This window comes from Sus scrofa, chromosome 15 (assembly GCF_000003025.6).
Source record: "Sus scrofa isolate TJ Tabasco breed Duroc chromosome 15, Sscrofa11.1, whole genome shotgun sequence".
NCBI classification, from domain to species: domain Eukaryota; kingdom Metazoa; phylum Chordata; class Mammalia; order Artiodactyla; family Suidae; genus Sus; species Sus scrofa.
The window spans coordinates 130,888,474-130,905,276 of record NC_010457.5 but is presented as its reverse complement, the minus strand read 5'-3'; the positions used below and the strand labels follow the sequence as shown (position 1 = coordinate 130,905,276).

Sequence of the window (16,803 nt, the reverse complement as noted above, 5' to 3'; positions counted from 1 at the left end):
GATCCTTAACCCACTGAGTGAGGCCAGGGATTGAACCCACAATGTCATGGTTCCTAGTCGTATTGGTTTGTGCTGCGCCAGAACAGGAACTCCTAAAGCTTTTACTCTTAATTCTTTCTTTTCCTCCTATAGGATCTTGTTAATAAACTATACCTTATTCCCAGCCCTTTGCTGTCAGTGATTTTCTTTACCTAAGTAAATATGTGCAGGATTTATTTATTGATTTTGTCTTTTTGTCTTTTTAGGGCCACACCCAAGGCACATGGAGGTTCCCAGGCTAGGGGTCTAATTGGAGTTACAGCTGCTGGCCTACACCACAGCCACAGCAATGCCAGATCCAAGCCGCGTCTGTGACCTACACCTAAGCTCATGGCAACGCCAGATCCTTAACCCACTGGGCGAGGCCAGGGATCAAACCTGCAACCTCATGGTTCCTAGTCGGATTTGCTTCTGCTGCGCCACAATGGGAACTCCTCCAGATTTATTTTTTTAAAGAGGAGAAACAGGAAAATCATGTACACTCCTGCACATACAGCTTTTGTCAGTCCTGCCTCCCCTCACCTTGGCTCTTTTCTCTGTTCTCTTTTTAGCCTGGTTAGCCTTTGCTCATGAGAGTTGGTGTTTACTGTCTACTGCCATTTCTAGAAACAACTCTTACCTACTTCTAAATCTGATGGACACTTTTCCGTTTCGTGTTTCTGCCCTTCCCGGGACACCGGAACCTACCCGTCTTCCCCTTGTGTCTGCATTCCCGCCATCCTGATCTTTTTCTCACACTTTGTTTTGTTTTGTTGTAATACCTTCAGTGTTTATTCCTCATACTGTTGGTGAGTCCCTGATTGTCCTCAACTGGTTTCTTTCTTTTCTGTTTTGCTTAGATTTTAGTGTTTGCCAGGTTCCGCTCTGGGCTTGTTCTTCTCTCTGTGCTGTGTGCTTTTCCTAGAGGAAGAAATCTCATGGATTGTCTTGGTCTCACCTGTCTCCTGCCTGCTGTTAATTTCTTCCATCTACATATTTAGTTACCTCCTTAATTTTAGATCTTGATTTCCAGCTGCATACTGGAACTCTTCAGCTGCAAAGCTTCCAAACTCAAATTTGACATGCTTAACACTAAATTTATTTTCCTGCCCCTGGTGTACCATTGGGTAATGTGACTACCATCTGTTTTGTGTAATTTTCTAAAGTTAAAAGCATAACTTTAAAGTATGGAGTAAACATAAAGATTTATTATTCTAATTAATTAAGAGAACCTGTTAGGATAAAGCTGATTCAAGTAGTATTTGAGGAACTGGTGTCTTATAGGCAATTTAATTAGGGAACTTTAGATGCCACCTATCAGGCAGCAAACTGCAGTCTTTGGGATTATATTTATTGTCTACTGTTAATGTTTGTATTACCACTGCACACAAATCTGCAGGGTAACATGGAAATTTGTTGTCGGAAACCCTATTAATAAGAAATGGCAGAGTTAATGTTTTGTCTTCCAGGAAATTAAATAATTCCTAGGTGAGCCTGTTAAATATTGTTTCATATGGCATTGAGAGGATATTGCAGTCAGTCTTTTTTCTTCAAGTGTTTGAGATAACTTTTCTTAATCTTTGTCACCAGAGTTAAGAAACTTGAGAACTTAATGTTCCTATACATGTGCATGCTACGGTTTTAGAAACACAATCCTAGAGTTCTTTTTCTCATTGTATAGATTTTAATTGTCTAAATGTTTGCTGATTCCCATCTCTTTATTTCACCTTCCATTGTTACCAGACTCTCATCTATCCCTAAATCTGTTTGATGACTTATCTGTAGGTTTACTTTTAGTTTTTTAAGGAACCTCCATTTTGTTAGCCATAGTGGCTGCAACAAATTACATTCCTATTTCTCCACACCCTCTCTAGCATTTGTTATTTGTAGACTTTTTGTTTGCTTGGTTGTTTTGTTTGTTTTTGTTTTTGTTTTTTTTAAGCCATATGCAAGGCATGTGGAAGTTCCTGGACCAGGGACCTGAGCCACACCAATGACTTTGCTGGATCCTTAACCTGCTGGACCAGGGAACTTCCTACTTGTAGACTTTTTAATGATGACCATTCTAACTGATGTGAGGCGATAACTTATTGTAGTTTTGATTTGCATTTCTCTAATAATTAATGGTATTAAGCATATTTCCATGTACCTCTTGGCCATCTCTATGTCTTTGGAGAAATATCCACATAGACCTTCTGCCTATTTTTTGATTGGATTGTTTGTTCTTTTGATACTAAGCTGTATGTATGAGCTGCTTGTATATTTGGAAATCAATCCCTTGTCTGTAGAATTGTTTGCAAATATTTTTCCCAGTTCATAGGTTGTCTTTTCATTTTGCTGTGCAAAAGCTTTTAAGTTTACTTAGGTCCCCTGTGTTTATTTTTCGTTTTATTTCCTTTAGGAGATGGGTCCAAGAAAATATTGCTGTGATTTATGTCAAAGAGTGTTCTGCCTATGTTTTCCTCAAGGACTTTTATAGGATCCAGTCTTTAATCCATTTTGAGTTGATTTTTGTATATGGTGTTAGGGAATGTTCTAATTTCGTTCTTATACAGGTCACTGTCCAGTTTTCCTAGCACCACTTGTTGAAGAGACTGTCTTTTTTTCATTGTGCAAGAACGCTTCCTTTGTCAAAGATCAATTGACCAATAGCATGTGGCTTAATTTCTGTATGTCTTTTTGTGCCAGTACCATGCTGTTCTGATTATCGTGGCATTGTAATGTAGTCTGAGGGCAGGGAGTGTGATTCTTCTAGCTGTGTTCTTTCTCAAGATTGTTTTGGTTCTTCATGGTCTTCTGTGTTTCCATACAAATTAAAATTTTTTTTTGCTTAAGTTCTATGGGAAATGCCATTGGTAATTTGATAGGTATTGCATGAATCTGTAGATTGCCTTGAGCAGTATGGTCATTTTAACGATATTGATCCTTGCATTTCAAGAGCTTGGTATATCTTTCCATCTGTGTATGTCGCCTTCAATTTCTGTCGGCAGCATTTTATAGTTTTCAGAGTACAGGTTTTTTGCCTCTCTAGGTCGGTTTATAGTTTTCAGAATACAGGTCTTTTGCTTCCTTAGGTAGGTTTATTTCTATATATATATATTATTTTTTTTTCTTCTTTTTTTTTTGGCCGCAGCATGCAGTGGCTTGATGTGGCATCTCAGTTCCCAGACCAGGGATTGAACCCTAGGCTGCAGTGGTGATATGCAGGATTCTAGCCACTAGACCACCAGGGAACTCCCTGTTCTTCAATATTTTATCATTTTGATGTAGTGGTGAATGAGATTCTTTGCTTAATTTCTATTTCTGATGTTTTGTTGTTAAGCCTTTTAAACTGAACCTTTTCAACCTACTAAGGACAAAATTAAATCACCCTTTTGTTTTTCATTATAATACTCCTTTTGATATTGCTTCTCATATCATTTAGTGTGTTTTATGATAATTATTCACTTAAGTATTGTTCAGTTAAACTGATTATTTCAAAAAAACAAAAACAAAAACAAAAGGAGTTCTTGTTGCAGCTCAGTGGGTTAAGGACCCAGTGCTATCTGAGGATGTGGGTTTTTGATCCTTGGCCTCGCTCAGTGGGTTAGGGATCTCGTGTTGCCACAAGCCGTGGTGTAGGTTGCAGAGGTAGCTTGGATCCACTGTTGCTGTGGCTGTTGTGTAGGCCCCAAGCTGCAGCTCTGATTCATCCCCTAGCCTGGGAACTTCCATATACTACAGGTGCCACCCTAAAATAGAAAAAAACAGAACTTCATTTCAAATAAATGTAAAAGGATTAGGACCCTCTGGTTATCCCCTCTACCTTGGAATGTGATAGTTCTCTTAATGTTTGGCTCTTTTTAAAAAAGGTAAATGTATGATTATTTTTCTTCATTTGTTCAGGCATGTAGCATAGTCATAAATAGTATAGACTTTAGATCAAACCTGTTTTTGAGTGATGGCCATGTAACCTATTGGCTTTGTAGCCTTAGTGTTATGATAACTTGGTGTGTGCCAGTGTGCCACCGTTTCTCTAAAGGGAAGTTATTTCCAGTACTAATTTTGTAAGGTTATGAAAATTAAAAGGCGCTTTGCCCAGTATATTGTAAGCACAAAATACGTGTTACCCATAACCATTTTTATTTTAATATACACTTTAAAACCTGTATTTTCTCCACTAACTGTTGTTTTCTACTTTTACAAAAATATGATTTGGAAATACTGTTTTTACATGTTGCACAGTATTCCAACATGACATTGGAATGGTTTTGATGCCCCTAAATTGAATTGAACACTTAACAGACCCCATTCTCAGATAACATAGCCCCTTTCCCTATACTCAGTAGCTCTTATTCTTATAATTCCTTTATATAACTTTTCTGATGAACTGGAACAAAGGCGATACATTTCTCCCAACTTCCCTAATGCAAACTAATACTTACTTTTCTAAACTAATGTTGAGTTCATTAAAGGTTCCTGAACCACATCACACCGTTCTGCAAAGATGCAACCTTCTAAGAGTTTGACATTTGACGTTGTAACTGTGCTATACATACTCATACTAACTATACTCTTATGTTCTAACTGGTGGTTTTGTATTGCCTCCTTCCTAAATCTAAGCGAAATATGATTATGTGGTTTCATATGAATTGTTTGGTCATTTTCCTCTCTAATTCCTTTCTTACTCCGGGTGTTGGGCCTGATGGTTCCCCTCATTTTCTCCCAGATTCTCCAGTCATTTAATTGTACTTCCAGGCACTCATTAAGTGGCTGCTGTACAATCGCACAAGTCAGGCACTGTGCTAAGCGCCTCACGTGCATTGTCTCTAATACCCAAACCCTAAGTTAATAGTGTTATCTCTAGTTTAATAGAGAAAGAAACAGAAATGAAGGTACAGTATTGTATTTCTTGTTAAGTGGCAGAGCCAGGATTTGATCCTCAGTGTTTCTGTGTTAAAATCTAGTTGGGGGGTAAAGAGCAATAAGCTCTTTGTGAGCAGGGGCGTTTTACATGCCGCCGTATCTCAGCCCCTCTCAATCCCTTGTTCCCAGGGAAGCTTAAGGGATATTCATTCCCATTAAAGATAGTCATGTTTGAAGTCTTTGCCATTCTTTCTTACTGGAAATACTTACATACTTACTTCCTGGAAATAACTTCCCTTTAGAGAAACTGTGGCAAGAATGACTTCTCATAAGCAAGTGTGACATTCCATTTTGTTGCAGATTGTTTCATGCTGCCTCTGGTACACTTAACGTACTGTGCTTTCTCCTACGATACACTCAGTCACAGCCTTTTCGTTGGGGTCTATGCAACTGTTGACATCTGCACTTCCGGACACTTACTTGCAACCTGCAAGTCTGGATGCCATTACTTGTTGCATGCGGGCGGCTTAATTTTTTAACACTTCACTTTCCTTATTTGTAAAGTAGGAATAATAAATGGGTTTATAAGGCTCATTGATGCATTTAAATTTTGCTTATTAGAATAAAATGAATAAAGAGCTATGGAAATTAAGTTTACTACTGTTGCTGTTACTCTCCAGTTTCATAATCTGAAGCCAAACCAAGTATCCTTGGAGGAACATCTACATAAAAGGCATAAATGGTGGGGGGGTCAGGGGGCACCCTAGATAAATATGATCCATTTTATTTATTTATTTTAATTTTTTCACTTCTTTTTTCTTTTTTTCTTTTTTTTTTTTTTTTGCCTTTTCTAGGGCCATACCCACGGTGTATGGAGGTTCCCAGGCTAGGAGCCATCAGCCTACACCACAGCCACAGCAACGTGGGATCCGAGCCGCGTCTGTGACCTACACCACAGCTCATGGCAGCGCTGGATCCTTAACCCACTGAGCGAGGCCAGGAATCAAACCTCCAACTTCATGGTCCCTAGTTGGATTCATTAACCACTGAGCCTCAACGGGAACTCCTAAATATGGTTCATTTTAAATGTCAATTCTCCTAAAGCTGAAAACTTTGTACAGATACTGCATGGGATATTTTTCGAAAAATGTGAAAATAAGGCCACTCTCCTTCAGCTTTAAGTTGCCTATCAAGTAGGTAATAGGTAGTGATTACACAGTAAATATGCTAGCTTGATTTCGGACTGTTCATGATTCTTCTGAATTAGCTACATTGGAGATTTGTTCTCTATAAAATTTCCTTCATGTGAGAAAAATTCTGCATAAATGCTTAATTTTGTTTTTCTTTTATACGTTTGGCCATTTGACTAGGAAGAACTATCGTATCCTAAAGTTAGTTTTTTTTTCTCTAGCCTTAGCCTCTCTTCTGTGATATTGATTTGTGAAATTAAAGGAAAATCAGTTTCCAGAATGTTTGCAATTGAAGTTTCCTTAAAAAATGGAATCTTGGAGTTTTCATTCATTTTAGGTTATCAAAATCAGTTCTTGCAGGAGTTCCCATTGTGGCTCAGTGGTAACGAACCCGACTAGTATCCATGAGGACGAGGGGTTCTGCCCCTGGCCTTGTTCACTGGGTTAAGGATCCGGCTTTGCCATGAGCTGTGGTGTAGGTCACAGACGCGGCTTGGAGCTGGCCAAGGGGCTGTGATGTAAGCCGGCAGCTACAATTCCGATTTGATCCCTAGCCTGGGAACTTCCGTATGCTACCAGTGAGGCCCTGCAAAGACCAAAAGAAAAGAAAAAAAGGAAATGTGGTTTCTTAGTATAACTCACTTCTGTGTGTTTTAAAATTTAATTACTAAAATGTGGCAGGTATACTGATTGGTGAAGAGAGTACACAATATTCACCTAACAAGGAGGACATCGTTGCACGGTGATTTGGGGCTCTTCTTTAGAGACAGGAGTTGAGTTTGTGGTCGTGGTGCTCTCTGGAGGGGCTAGGTCTCCTTTACACCAGGGTTCGGAGGACTGGTTCCTCATCGGGTGACTTGGACTTCACTCAGGGGACTTTGAAGTGGTATGTACTTGTAAAGGGGTGAACACCCCCAAGGGTTTCTTCAGTCTCTGGGTTTGTTGATACCTGGCGGGGGGTGGGTGGGTGGGGTCTTTTGTGTATCGTATGTTTTACGTTTACTTTTGGGCAATTCCACCAAGTTTCACAGAGTCTGGTTGCCCTTCCTCAAGATCAGTTTATGCTTTAAAAGCAGGTAGCGTTTGAGAACTAAGTGTCTTTCTTGTCATTTTTCCTCTTAAATCTAAAGGATTGTCCACGAGTGGCCGGGTGTTGGTTGATGAGTTCTTAAGATGTTGGGAGCTTTATTAAAGCTACTTTGCTAACTATGGGTCAGATTCACCTGCGTGACTTACATATTCACTTGAATGACTTAATGCCCCTGAAAAACAGTAGGCATTTATTTAATAGCAGGAAATGGGCAGGTGAGATCTCCTAACCCTGTTTAATAATAGTATTATTTTCTTTTCAAAGCGAAAGGCGCAGTATCTTGTTTTCACATAGTTTAGGGCTCTGAGCAAGGTGGCATCAAGATGGTTTGAAGTTAAACTTCTTGAATTCTGAAATAGATTGGTGTGTTATTTCGTTTTTGAGTAGGGTGCAGTTGTTCTCTAGTTCAGTACAGCCAGGAAAGCGCTTTCAAAATCTTTGTCCCTTTTCTGCACCCATATTCTGAGGGGAGAAGTAGAAGAAGGCCCTCATTTTTTGCCAGAGCTTCTTAGGTGATTGGGATACTCACCCTGAATTAAAATAACTTCTTTCTTCATAGCACAATCTCTTCATAGCACAATTCACCTTGGAAACTATGTAGCTGAAATTTAAGACTCATGTTAACAGTGGTTTTATGGTAATGTTTTCCCCAGTATATTTATTTTACCACAAGTATTCTTTTTATTCTTCTGAGTAAATGTTTATAGTAATCACAACAATAGTTAGTATATACTGAGCCCTTGCCATGTGGTAGGCACTGTGTTAAGTGGTTTGCATGGCTTTGTCCATTTAATCTTCACAACTACTCTATGCAGTAAGTTCTTAATCCCCATTTGATAGGCTGAGGCCCAGAGACGTTTGTATACAAGGGCATACGTTTTGTTAGTGTTGGAGTTAGGATTTGAACTCAGTCAGAGGCAGTTTGACTCCAGAGCCCAGCATTTGTAGTAGAGTGACCTACCATATTGCTTTCAAAGGATAAATAGCAAAAATGGCTCCTTTCATCTCAACTTCAGACCCCTAGTCAGTCAGTCAGTACTATTTGCAGGGGATATGTTTCAAGATCCCCAGTGGACGCCTAAAAACCGTGGCTTGTACCAAACCCTGTATATTATGTGTGTTTTCATATGCTAATGGGGTTGGGGGGAGGCACGTACAGTGGATACACTGGACAAAATCATGATTCCTCATCCTGAGCAGGACAGAGAGGGATGGCGTGAGATTTTTCCATCGCTACTTGGAATGTCGTACAATTTAAAACTTGGAATTTTCCATTTAATATTTTTGTACCATGATACATAACTGAAACCATGGAATGCAGAACTGGTGATGGGGGGGGTGATAACAGTCTGTTTTATGAGTTTTTCTGCCAGTTTTAAATGTGTAAACAATAGATAAAATACACATGTGAGCCTTTAAATATATGTGTATATATACACGTACACACATTTACACACACACGCACACACACACAGATGGGAGTTGGTTATACCTTTACTCCCCTAACATATCCTGGGGAGAGCTTTCCATCGATACCTGTAAATTGAACCTTCCTCTTTCTCTTTTACTGCTTGCATTGTATTTCTTCGTTTTTCTTTTTTGGCTGCACCCGTGGCATATAGAAGTTCTTGGGCTAAGGATCAAATCCAGGTTGCATCTGCAATCTTTGCCACAGCTGTGGCAATGCCCAATCTTTAAGCCACTGCTCCAGGCTGGGGATCAAACCCGTCCTGGCACAGAGACCGCATTGGATCCTTAACCCACTGTACCACAGTGGGAACTCCTCATCTTTTTTCTTTCTAAGATTGAGAGTAATTGCATTAGAAATTAGAACTTTCTGACTGAAGTTTATTTAGAGTATTAATTGATGATGTGGGCGTATGTGACAGAAACAGTTCTTTTCTACTGAATTAAGTCAACATATAACTCAAAAAAAACGCCAAACCATTTTCCCATTAACAGTGCATGGAATCTCTTCATATCCAGTAATAGATTTAGTTGATTAACTTAGGTTCTTTTTGGCACAACTTTCTGTAACGTCTTAGGACTGACTGTTCCTTCTGTTCCCTCCCAATAAGCAGAATTAAAGAACTCTACTTGGAGTTTGACTGTAGGCTTAAGAGAATATTGTGTCAGATTTGATTTATAAAAATGGTAATTTTTTGAGTTCCCGTTGTGACCTGGCAGAAATGGATCTGACTAGCATCCCTGAGGATGCTGGTTCAATCTCTGACCTTGCTCAGTGGGTTAAGGATCCGGCATTGCTTTGAGCTGTGGTATGGGTTGCATTCGCAGCTCGGATCCGGCGTTGCTGTGAGCTGTGGTGTAGGCCAGCAGCTACAGCTCTGATTTGACCCCTAGCCTGTTACTGTTTCATATGCCATGGCTGTGGCCCTAAAAAAAAATTGTAATTCTTTCTTTCTATGATAGTAATATTGGCCTGTTTTATCAGTTAAACTCGTTTTCTTTTGAGTATCAGCATTTTTCTGAACAGTTTCTTATAGAAAGATAGAGTTCAAGTTAATTGATAAGTTTTTTGAACTAAATTATTTCATTTATCAACTATGTTCACAATTTCTTATTGCCAACACCTCCTGGAGATGCCTAATATACTGATTTGACAGAAGAAGTAAACGAAATGTAGAGATTAAGTTTCTTATCCAAAGTCATAGCCAACACAGCTGATGCTGAAATCCAAGATATCTGGGGCCATCTCTCAAGTTACTGCATTGAGCTGCTTTCCCCTTCTTTCTCCATTAAGATACCGTAGTTTTACTGTTTTCTTTGTAGTCATGCTTTCATTTGTTAACAGTAATACTGTGAAGTAGGCATGACGTATGCTGTTTTTATTCTGTGGCTGAGAAATCTGAGGCTAGAAGTGGTTTGTGCAAAGGCAGACCTTTAATTTAATCCCTGTTCCATCACAGGACTTGAGCCAAGGTGTTCTGACCTTAGATACAAGGCCCCTTTCCACGTACAGTTAGAAATGTGGAAGTTCCTGGGCATTCCACGAGAAATCCAAGTTAATTTTATGTTCTGGGTTCTGGACTTCATGCCTTGAATTTGATGTTTTTCCGACATTTTGTATAACATTAATCAACCAGACTTTAAGAATAGACAGTGCAGCATTGGTGAAAGCTATATGATCAAGTTGTTTACGTAAGATTTTCCCTTCATATTTGGTGCCCCTCATTTGTTTTCTGTGTTGTACCATGTGTAGTTGACATTTTAATTTTTTCCCTTTTTTTTTTTTTCCCCTTTTAGTGAATGGTAGTGTCTAGAAAGGGTATGTCCCTTCAAGAGAGAGGTGCCAATGTCCAACCGGCCTAATAACAATCCAGGGGGGTCACTGCGACGTTCACAGAGGAACACTGCCGGGGCCCAACCGCAAGACGACTCGATAGGAGGAAGGTATGTACTTAATGGCAACTTGAAAAGAAATTAGGATTCAAGAAAATATTTTGAAAACCTGCACTATGAGGACCAGAACTTGATGGATTTGCTGTAAATGGTTGATTTTTTCCCCTAAGTTTTGAGCCAAGTAGCCCAAAACTGGAATTCAAAGTGGTTATTTAATCATTCCCTGAATGTACAAGGCTCAAAAAATAGTTGGGGTCATTGACATTATGAAAACTCGAATCCCAGGGTTGCTGGCACCCCGCACAACGTGTTTTTGCCTTTCCTTCTCCTCACTTCCTTAAACACATGCTGTGACATGAAGGTTCGTGAGTCCTTAATTTGTTCACCTGATTGAAAGGAAGCTGGCTTGTTTTTAGACCTTGAGTTTCGATACCTAACTTTTGAGTTTTTTCCCCCATCTTCCTCCTTGACAACAGGGGGACCCCGACAGGCTGGTGAGCACATCGATTCTCACTAGTTGCTTCTTGGTCTGGTGCTGACCCCATCTTTTTAGCTGGAGTAATTGTGTAGGTGTTAGCATGAAGAACCAGATACATTCTCTTGAATATAGAAGTCCATGTCTGATTTAGCTAAAGACTTATTTTTATGCATAAAGTACTCAAAATTACTTGAAGGCCTAATTTTTCCAGTCCATGGACTAATCATATTTAGCTTACAATACATTATGGCTAAATTCTAATAAGATTACCTGGTGTAACATTTTGAGACATTGCCATGTATTGTCTAATACATTATTTAAAAATTTGTATATATCAGATGTAAAGAAATTGAAACATCTTGTTCACATCCGGCTGTTTCAGTGGTTGAACATTTGGGTTCTGGACTAGGACAACTTTGTGTGCAATTTCTGCCTCTGCCATTAAATAGCTGTGCGTCCTTTGTTCTATCTTTCAGGAAACCTCACTTTTTTAGTTCACACAGTAGGGATACTTATTTCATAGAGTTATTAGTTAACTTCAGTATTACATATATTATGTTAAGCTCTGTACAATGCTTAGTACAGAATTCTGTTCTGAAATTTTTTTTTTGCTTTTTTATGTTTAAATTATTTGTTAAAGCAGCCACACTTTATCTTGTTAATTAAAAAAATCACTCCTCCATTGTAATAATGTTACATATTTAGAGAATTTAGAAAATATGTTTGTCTAAAAAAACAAAAATCAGTTTCACAATCAACTACAACCACTGTTAACATGGGCCTTTTCCTTCAGTCTCTTTTTACTGCTTGTATGTGTGTAGTGCACATAAGTTACTTGTGCCTTTTGAACAATTGCATGTCAATTAATTGCATATAAATTAATTGCATATGTGTTAATTAACCTATTAATCCCCAGGTTATATGTAGACTCTTGTACATGAATGACAGTTTGTGCTTCTAAATCCACAGTGATATTTCAGCACTGTTACCTTTTCTCCACATCAGAAATAATGTAGAATTATTTCAATGTTTTATTATATATTTAAAAAAATGAGCAGAAAACAAATGGTTAATGGACATGGTTAATACTAATGATTAAGATTTATTGGCTTAGGGAGTTCCCGCTGTGGCACAAGGGGATTGGTGGGGTCTTGGGAGCTTTGGGACTCAGGTTTGATCCTCAGCCTGGCACAGGGGAGCTTCATCCAGCTTTGCTGCAGCTACAGCTGCAGCTTAGGTCACAGCTGCGGCTCAGATCTGATCCTTGGCCAGGAACTCCATAAGCCAAGGAGTAGCCAAAAAAGAAAGAAGAAGAAGAAAAAACGCATTGGCTTAAATAACAAAGTTGTAATCAAGCTGGAACTCACATTTGTAGAATGGCAAATCTTTCCCTGAGGTTTATATGCTTTAAGCCAATCAATGATGTGCTCAATTGTGAGGGAAAATAAAATGTAAAAATGTGTTTGGAATGGCAGAAACATGTCAGATAATAGAAAGCATGGTGTACTTAGGGATTTATAGCTTTAATCCCCCTCCTTTTCAGTCACATAGCCCTGTTTCAGCTCTCAGGATGCCAAACTTTTACATGTCTGTAAAAGTAGTATACACATGAGGGCCAATTTGCTTTTTAAAAAATCTGGAATCGTAATAATCCTGTTCCTTAAAAATTGCTTAAAACATGGCTTTTAAAGACTTCATGTTCAATTGTGTGGATATAGCATGATTTTAGTAATAACTTTGAAGGTACAGATTTTTCCTGTTTTCATGTGGATAAGTATAATTATGATCAGAACATAGAAGTTTAGAACTTGAGTCCAAAAAGCCATATCAGTTTGGCTGAGAATGCAAATTAGAAGATATTTATGCATTTGAATTTCATTTTACCATTTTAGACAGCGTGATTCTTTTGTTCATGATGCAATCTCCAAACTGGAAGGGACTTTTTCATCAATCCCCCGGTTGCCTCTGGAAGCCCCAGTAGAGTGTGTGCTGTACTAACAATTATGTTACCTCCAAAAAACCTGTAGTGATGTGGGGGTGAGAGGATTGGGGCTCACTGGGAGAGAGCAATTACAGCTGTATTTTCATTTTTTTAATCTGACACCTTTTGCTTAGTTTTCCTAAGTAAAATGCTGTTATTGTAAGCTTTTGTTAAAAAAAAAAAACAAAAACCCAGTCGATTTGGTTCTGTAAATGTATTCCTGGTGATAGAGTGATTCAAATAGTGGCCATAAATTAGAGCGTCTGCTACACCAGCACTGGTGAAGCAATTGTATATATGTATTCTTTCAAGTGAGACTCTCGGACACTGTTGTCTGGAGTTTGTAGTTCCGGTTTTCTAAGTGTGGCAGCTTGCTCCGCTTCACACAGCTGGTAAGTGGAGTCAGGACTTGCTCCTTGACCTCTTCACGCTACAGTCAGTAATTCTTTTTATTACGCCAGACTGTTTCTCCTGCACAAACCACTTGATCCAAATGATGAAGGACCTGAGAGGGTATGAAGTACTTAAAATTGAAGAGTATTATTCAGTTTAGAATTGAAGAAGCAGTTTTTCCCCTCCTTGGATTTTTTAATCCATTCATATTTGATTCACTGTTTCCTTCCAAACTTGGGCCTTGTTTGTGCAGGTCCTTTTCCCAAATCAAGATTTTAAAAAAGCTGGATCTTTGAGAAGTATTTAATTTCTCCTGTTCATTCCCTCTCCTCTTTTTCACCCATTCTTCATCTCTGTCCATAATGGAACTAGACATTTTCCTTCTCTTCTTTTGTTTTTCTTTTTTTTTTTCTTCCGTAATTTTTTGTGCTGTCATTGGCCTGTTGCTCTCTTTTCTGTTCTCTTTTTCCTCTTTAGGAAATCACTCTCACCTCCACTGCTTGTCTGTGGGCTTGCTCTCAGGGATACCACCTAACCTTTCCCACTTCTAGCACAGGTACTTGCAGGCCCCCCTCCCTCTGCCATGCAGTAGCATCTTCATATGTCATGTGCTTTTTTCATGTTTTTCTCAAATGTCAGTAGTGGGGTTGAATTCAGTTTTATAGCAGCTTTTATTAAGATTGCTCTAGTGAAAGTTTCTTCATTATTGTTATAAAACCACAGCATGTTGAGAATAGAAAATTGGGATGCTTCAGGAAAATTAAGAATTAAGGCAAATTTGGATTTCCCATTGTGGCTCAGAGGAAACAAATCTGACTAGGATCCATGAGGTTGCAGGTTGGATCCCTGGCCTCCATCAGTGGGTTACAGATCCGGCGTTGCCTTGAACTGTGGTATATAGGCAGATGCGGCCTTGGATCTGGCATGGCTGTGGCTGTGGCCAGCGGCTGTGGTTCTGATTAGACCCCAGCCTGGGAAAACCTCCATATGCCGCCTCCAGATGCGTCCCTAAAAAGCACACACACACAAAAAGAATTAAGGTAAATTTAACTCAGCCGCCTAGAGGTAATGATGGTTAGTATTTCTGCTTTAGGTTTCTATTCCATGACTTTATATGTAAGCCTGTGATTTAAGTTTGGGTTTCTAGTTTCTTCCCCCAGTTTTCTTCTGTAAAGCGTGTTGCTGTGCCTACCACATTTGAAAGTGATTCTGATTTTATCAAGTCAGATTCCTGAAGTGGGTTCATAGCACCCAGGATATGAATATTTTGAAGATTTTTTAAAAATTGCTAAATTGTCTTTCAGAAAGATTTTGCCTTTTTTTTTGCTTTTGATTAAAACAATTTATTCTCCTGCTAATACTTGCTGAAAATGCCCTTTTTTCCAAATCCTGCTTAATATATAGTATACTATTTTTAATAAAAACTGGTGGGAAGAAAGGAATCATTTGATTAAAGTTGCCATTTCTTTGGTTTCTATAGAGTTGAAGATCTTTGCCACATGTTGGTGGCCATTTTTATGCATTTTGTGAATGTTAGTATCCGTTGTCTATTTTAATTTTGGAGATGATTGTTTTTTTACTAGACCCCTTCATGGAAGCTGACATGGGCAAATATTTTTCGAGTTTTATTACTCGTTATGGTTTGTTTTAATTTATAGAAGATTTTATTTTATTTATTTATTTTTTGTCTTTTCGCCTTTTCTAGGGCCACTCCTGCGGCATATAGAGGTTCCCAGGCTAGGGGTCGAATCGGAGCTATAGCCGCTGGCCTATGCCAGAGCCACAGGAACGCAGGATCCGAGCTGTGTCTTCAACCTACACCGCAGCTCACAGCAACGCCGGATCCTTAATCCACTGAGCAAGGCCAGGGATTGAACCCACAACCTCATGGTTCCTAGTCAGATTCGTTAACCACTGAGCCACAACGGGAACTCCAGAGGAATTTAAATTTAGATAGGCAACTCTCTTAGTTCTTTGCTTCTTTTCTTCTTTTGTTGCCTTCTCCATCCCCAGGATAAAATTTTCTTCTCAGTTCTGTTATTTTTCAACGTTTTACTGTATTTTTTTTTTTTTTTTTTTTTTTTTTGGTTTTTAAGGGCCACATTCGAGGCACACGGAGATCGCCATGCTAGGGGTCCAGTCGGAGCTTCAGCTGCCAGCCTATGCCACAGCCAGATCCGAGCTGTCTCTGTGATCTATACCACTGCTCACAGCTGTGCTGGATCCTTAACCCACTGATCGAGGCCAGGGATTGAACCCACAGCCTCATGGTTCCCGGTTGGATTCGTTGTGACACAATGGGAACTCCCCAGAGCTTGTTGTTTTTTTAATGGTGTGAGGAAATGCTTGAATCCAATTTCTACCCCACCTCCTCACCCTCATTAAAAAAATTTGTCTGCCAACTTTTAATAATTTATTAATGATGGAAACCTCAATTACGAGATCTAGAGGTTATAACTTTCTGTTAACATTTTTGAAGCAGAGATTTTATTTTTTTTCAGCTAGCATTAATTATACAGAAAGAAATAGATTGTGTTTTAAGAAGTATTTCAAAGGGCTGGGATACAGAAAAAAGAAAATAAGTATCCAGAGGTTTATCCACAGGATTGGTGTATGTTAATATTTTGATTTGTATCTGTCTTTAAAACACAATTGAGGAGTTCCCGTCGTGGCGCAGTGGTTAACGAATCCGACTAGGAACCATGAGGTTGCGGGTTCAGTCCCTGCTCTTGCTCAGTAGGTTAAGGATCCGGCGTTGCTGTGAGCTGTGGTGTAGGTTGCAGACGCGGCTCGGATCCCGCTGCTCGGATCCCGCGTTGCTGTGGCTCTGGCGTAGGCCGGTGGCTACAGCTCCGATTCAACCCCTAGCCTGGGAACCTCCATATGCCGCGGGAGCGGCCCAAGAAATAGCAACAACAACAACAACAAAAAGACAAAAGACAAAAAAAAAAAAAAAAAACACAATTGAGTGTGCAAGCTGGTTACACTGTAAATACTTTGAATCCTGCTTTTTTCGCTTAGCATTTCCTCTTATGATTTTTTGGTAATTGTTTACAAATGGTCACATGATTTGCTGAATCGTGTGGTATTTTCCACAATTCATTTTTGTTTTTTGGATAATTGAGTGGTTGCAGTGGGAAATGTTTTTGCTTAGGCTTAAATGTTTGCATTTCCAGTATCTCTTAAGGCTATATTCCCAGAAGAGTTTTTTATGGTTAACTTATTTCACATAACTTTTTTCTGTAATTTACTTATCACCATCAGAAAGAAGAGTGCTTTCTTTCATCATTCTATTTCTGTTATCTTTTGTATTGCATTTTTCTGCTAATTAGATACAGAAACATTGCATTAATTTCATTTTATTGGTGTCTCTTAGTAATGCAGTTAGAAAACATTAGAAAAATAGGTTTTTAAAAACATTTCTTCAAGTATAGTTGATTGGTAGCAT

General features: G+C 39.0%; 1 protein-coding gene across 42 annotated transcripts in view; it reads left to right on the top strand.

Annotated features, from left to right (window-relative positions):
• Positions 1-16,803, top strand: part of TRIP12 (thyroid hormone receptor interactor 12) — a 155,931-nt gene that overhangs the window by 35,221 nt on the left and 103,907 nt on the right. For all 42 annotated transcript variants that reach the window (XM_021075059.1, XM_021075093.1, XM_021075075.1 and 39 more), the window contains exon 2: positions 10,408-10,554. In XM_021075059.1, the coding sequence (XP_020930718.1) occupies positions 10,457-10,554 (98 nt within the window). In that variant the 5' untranslated portion in view covers positions 10,408-10,456. The remainder of the gene's footprint in view (positions 1-10,407; positions 10,555-16,803) is intronic.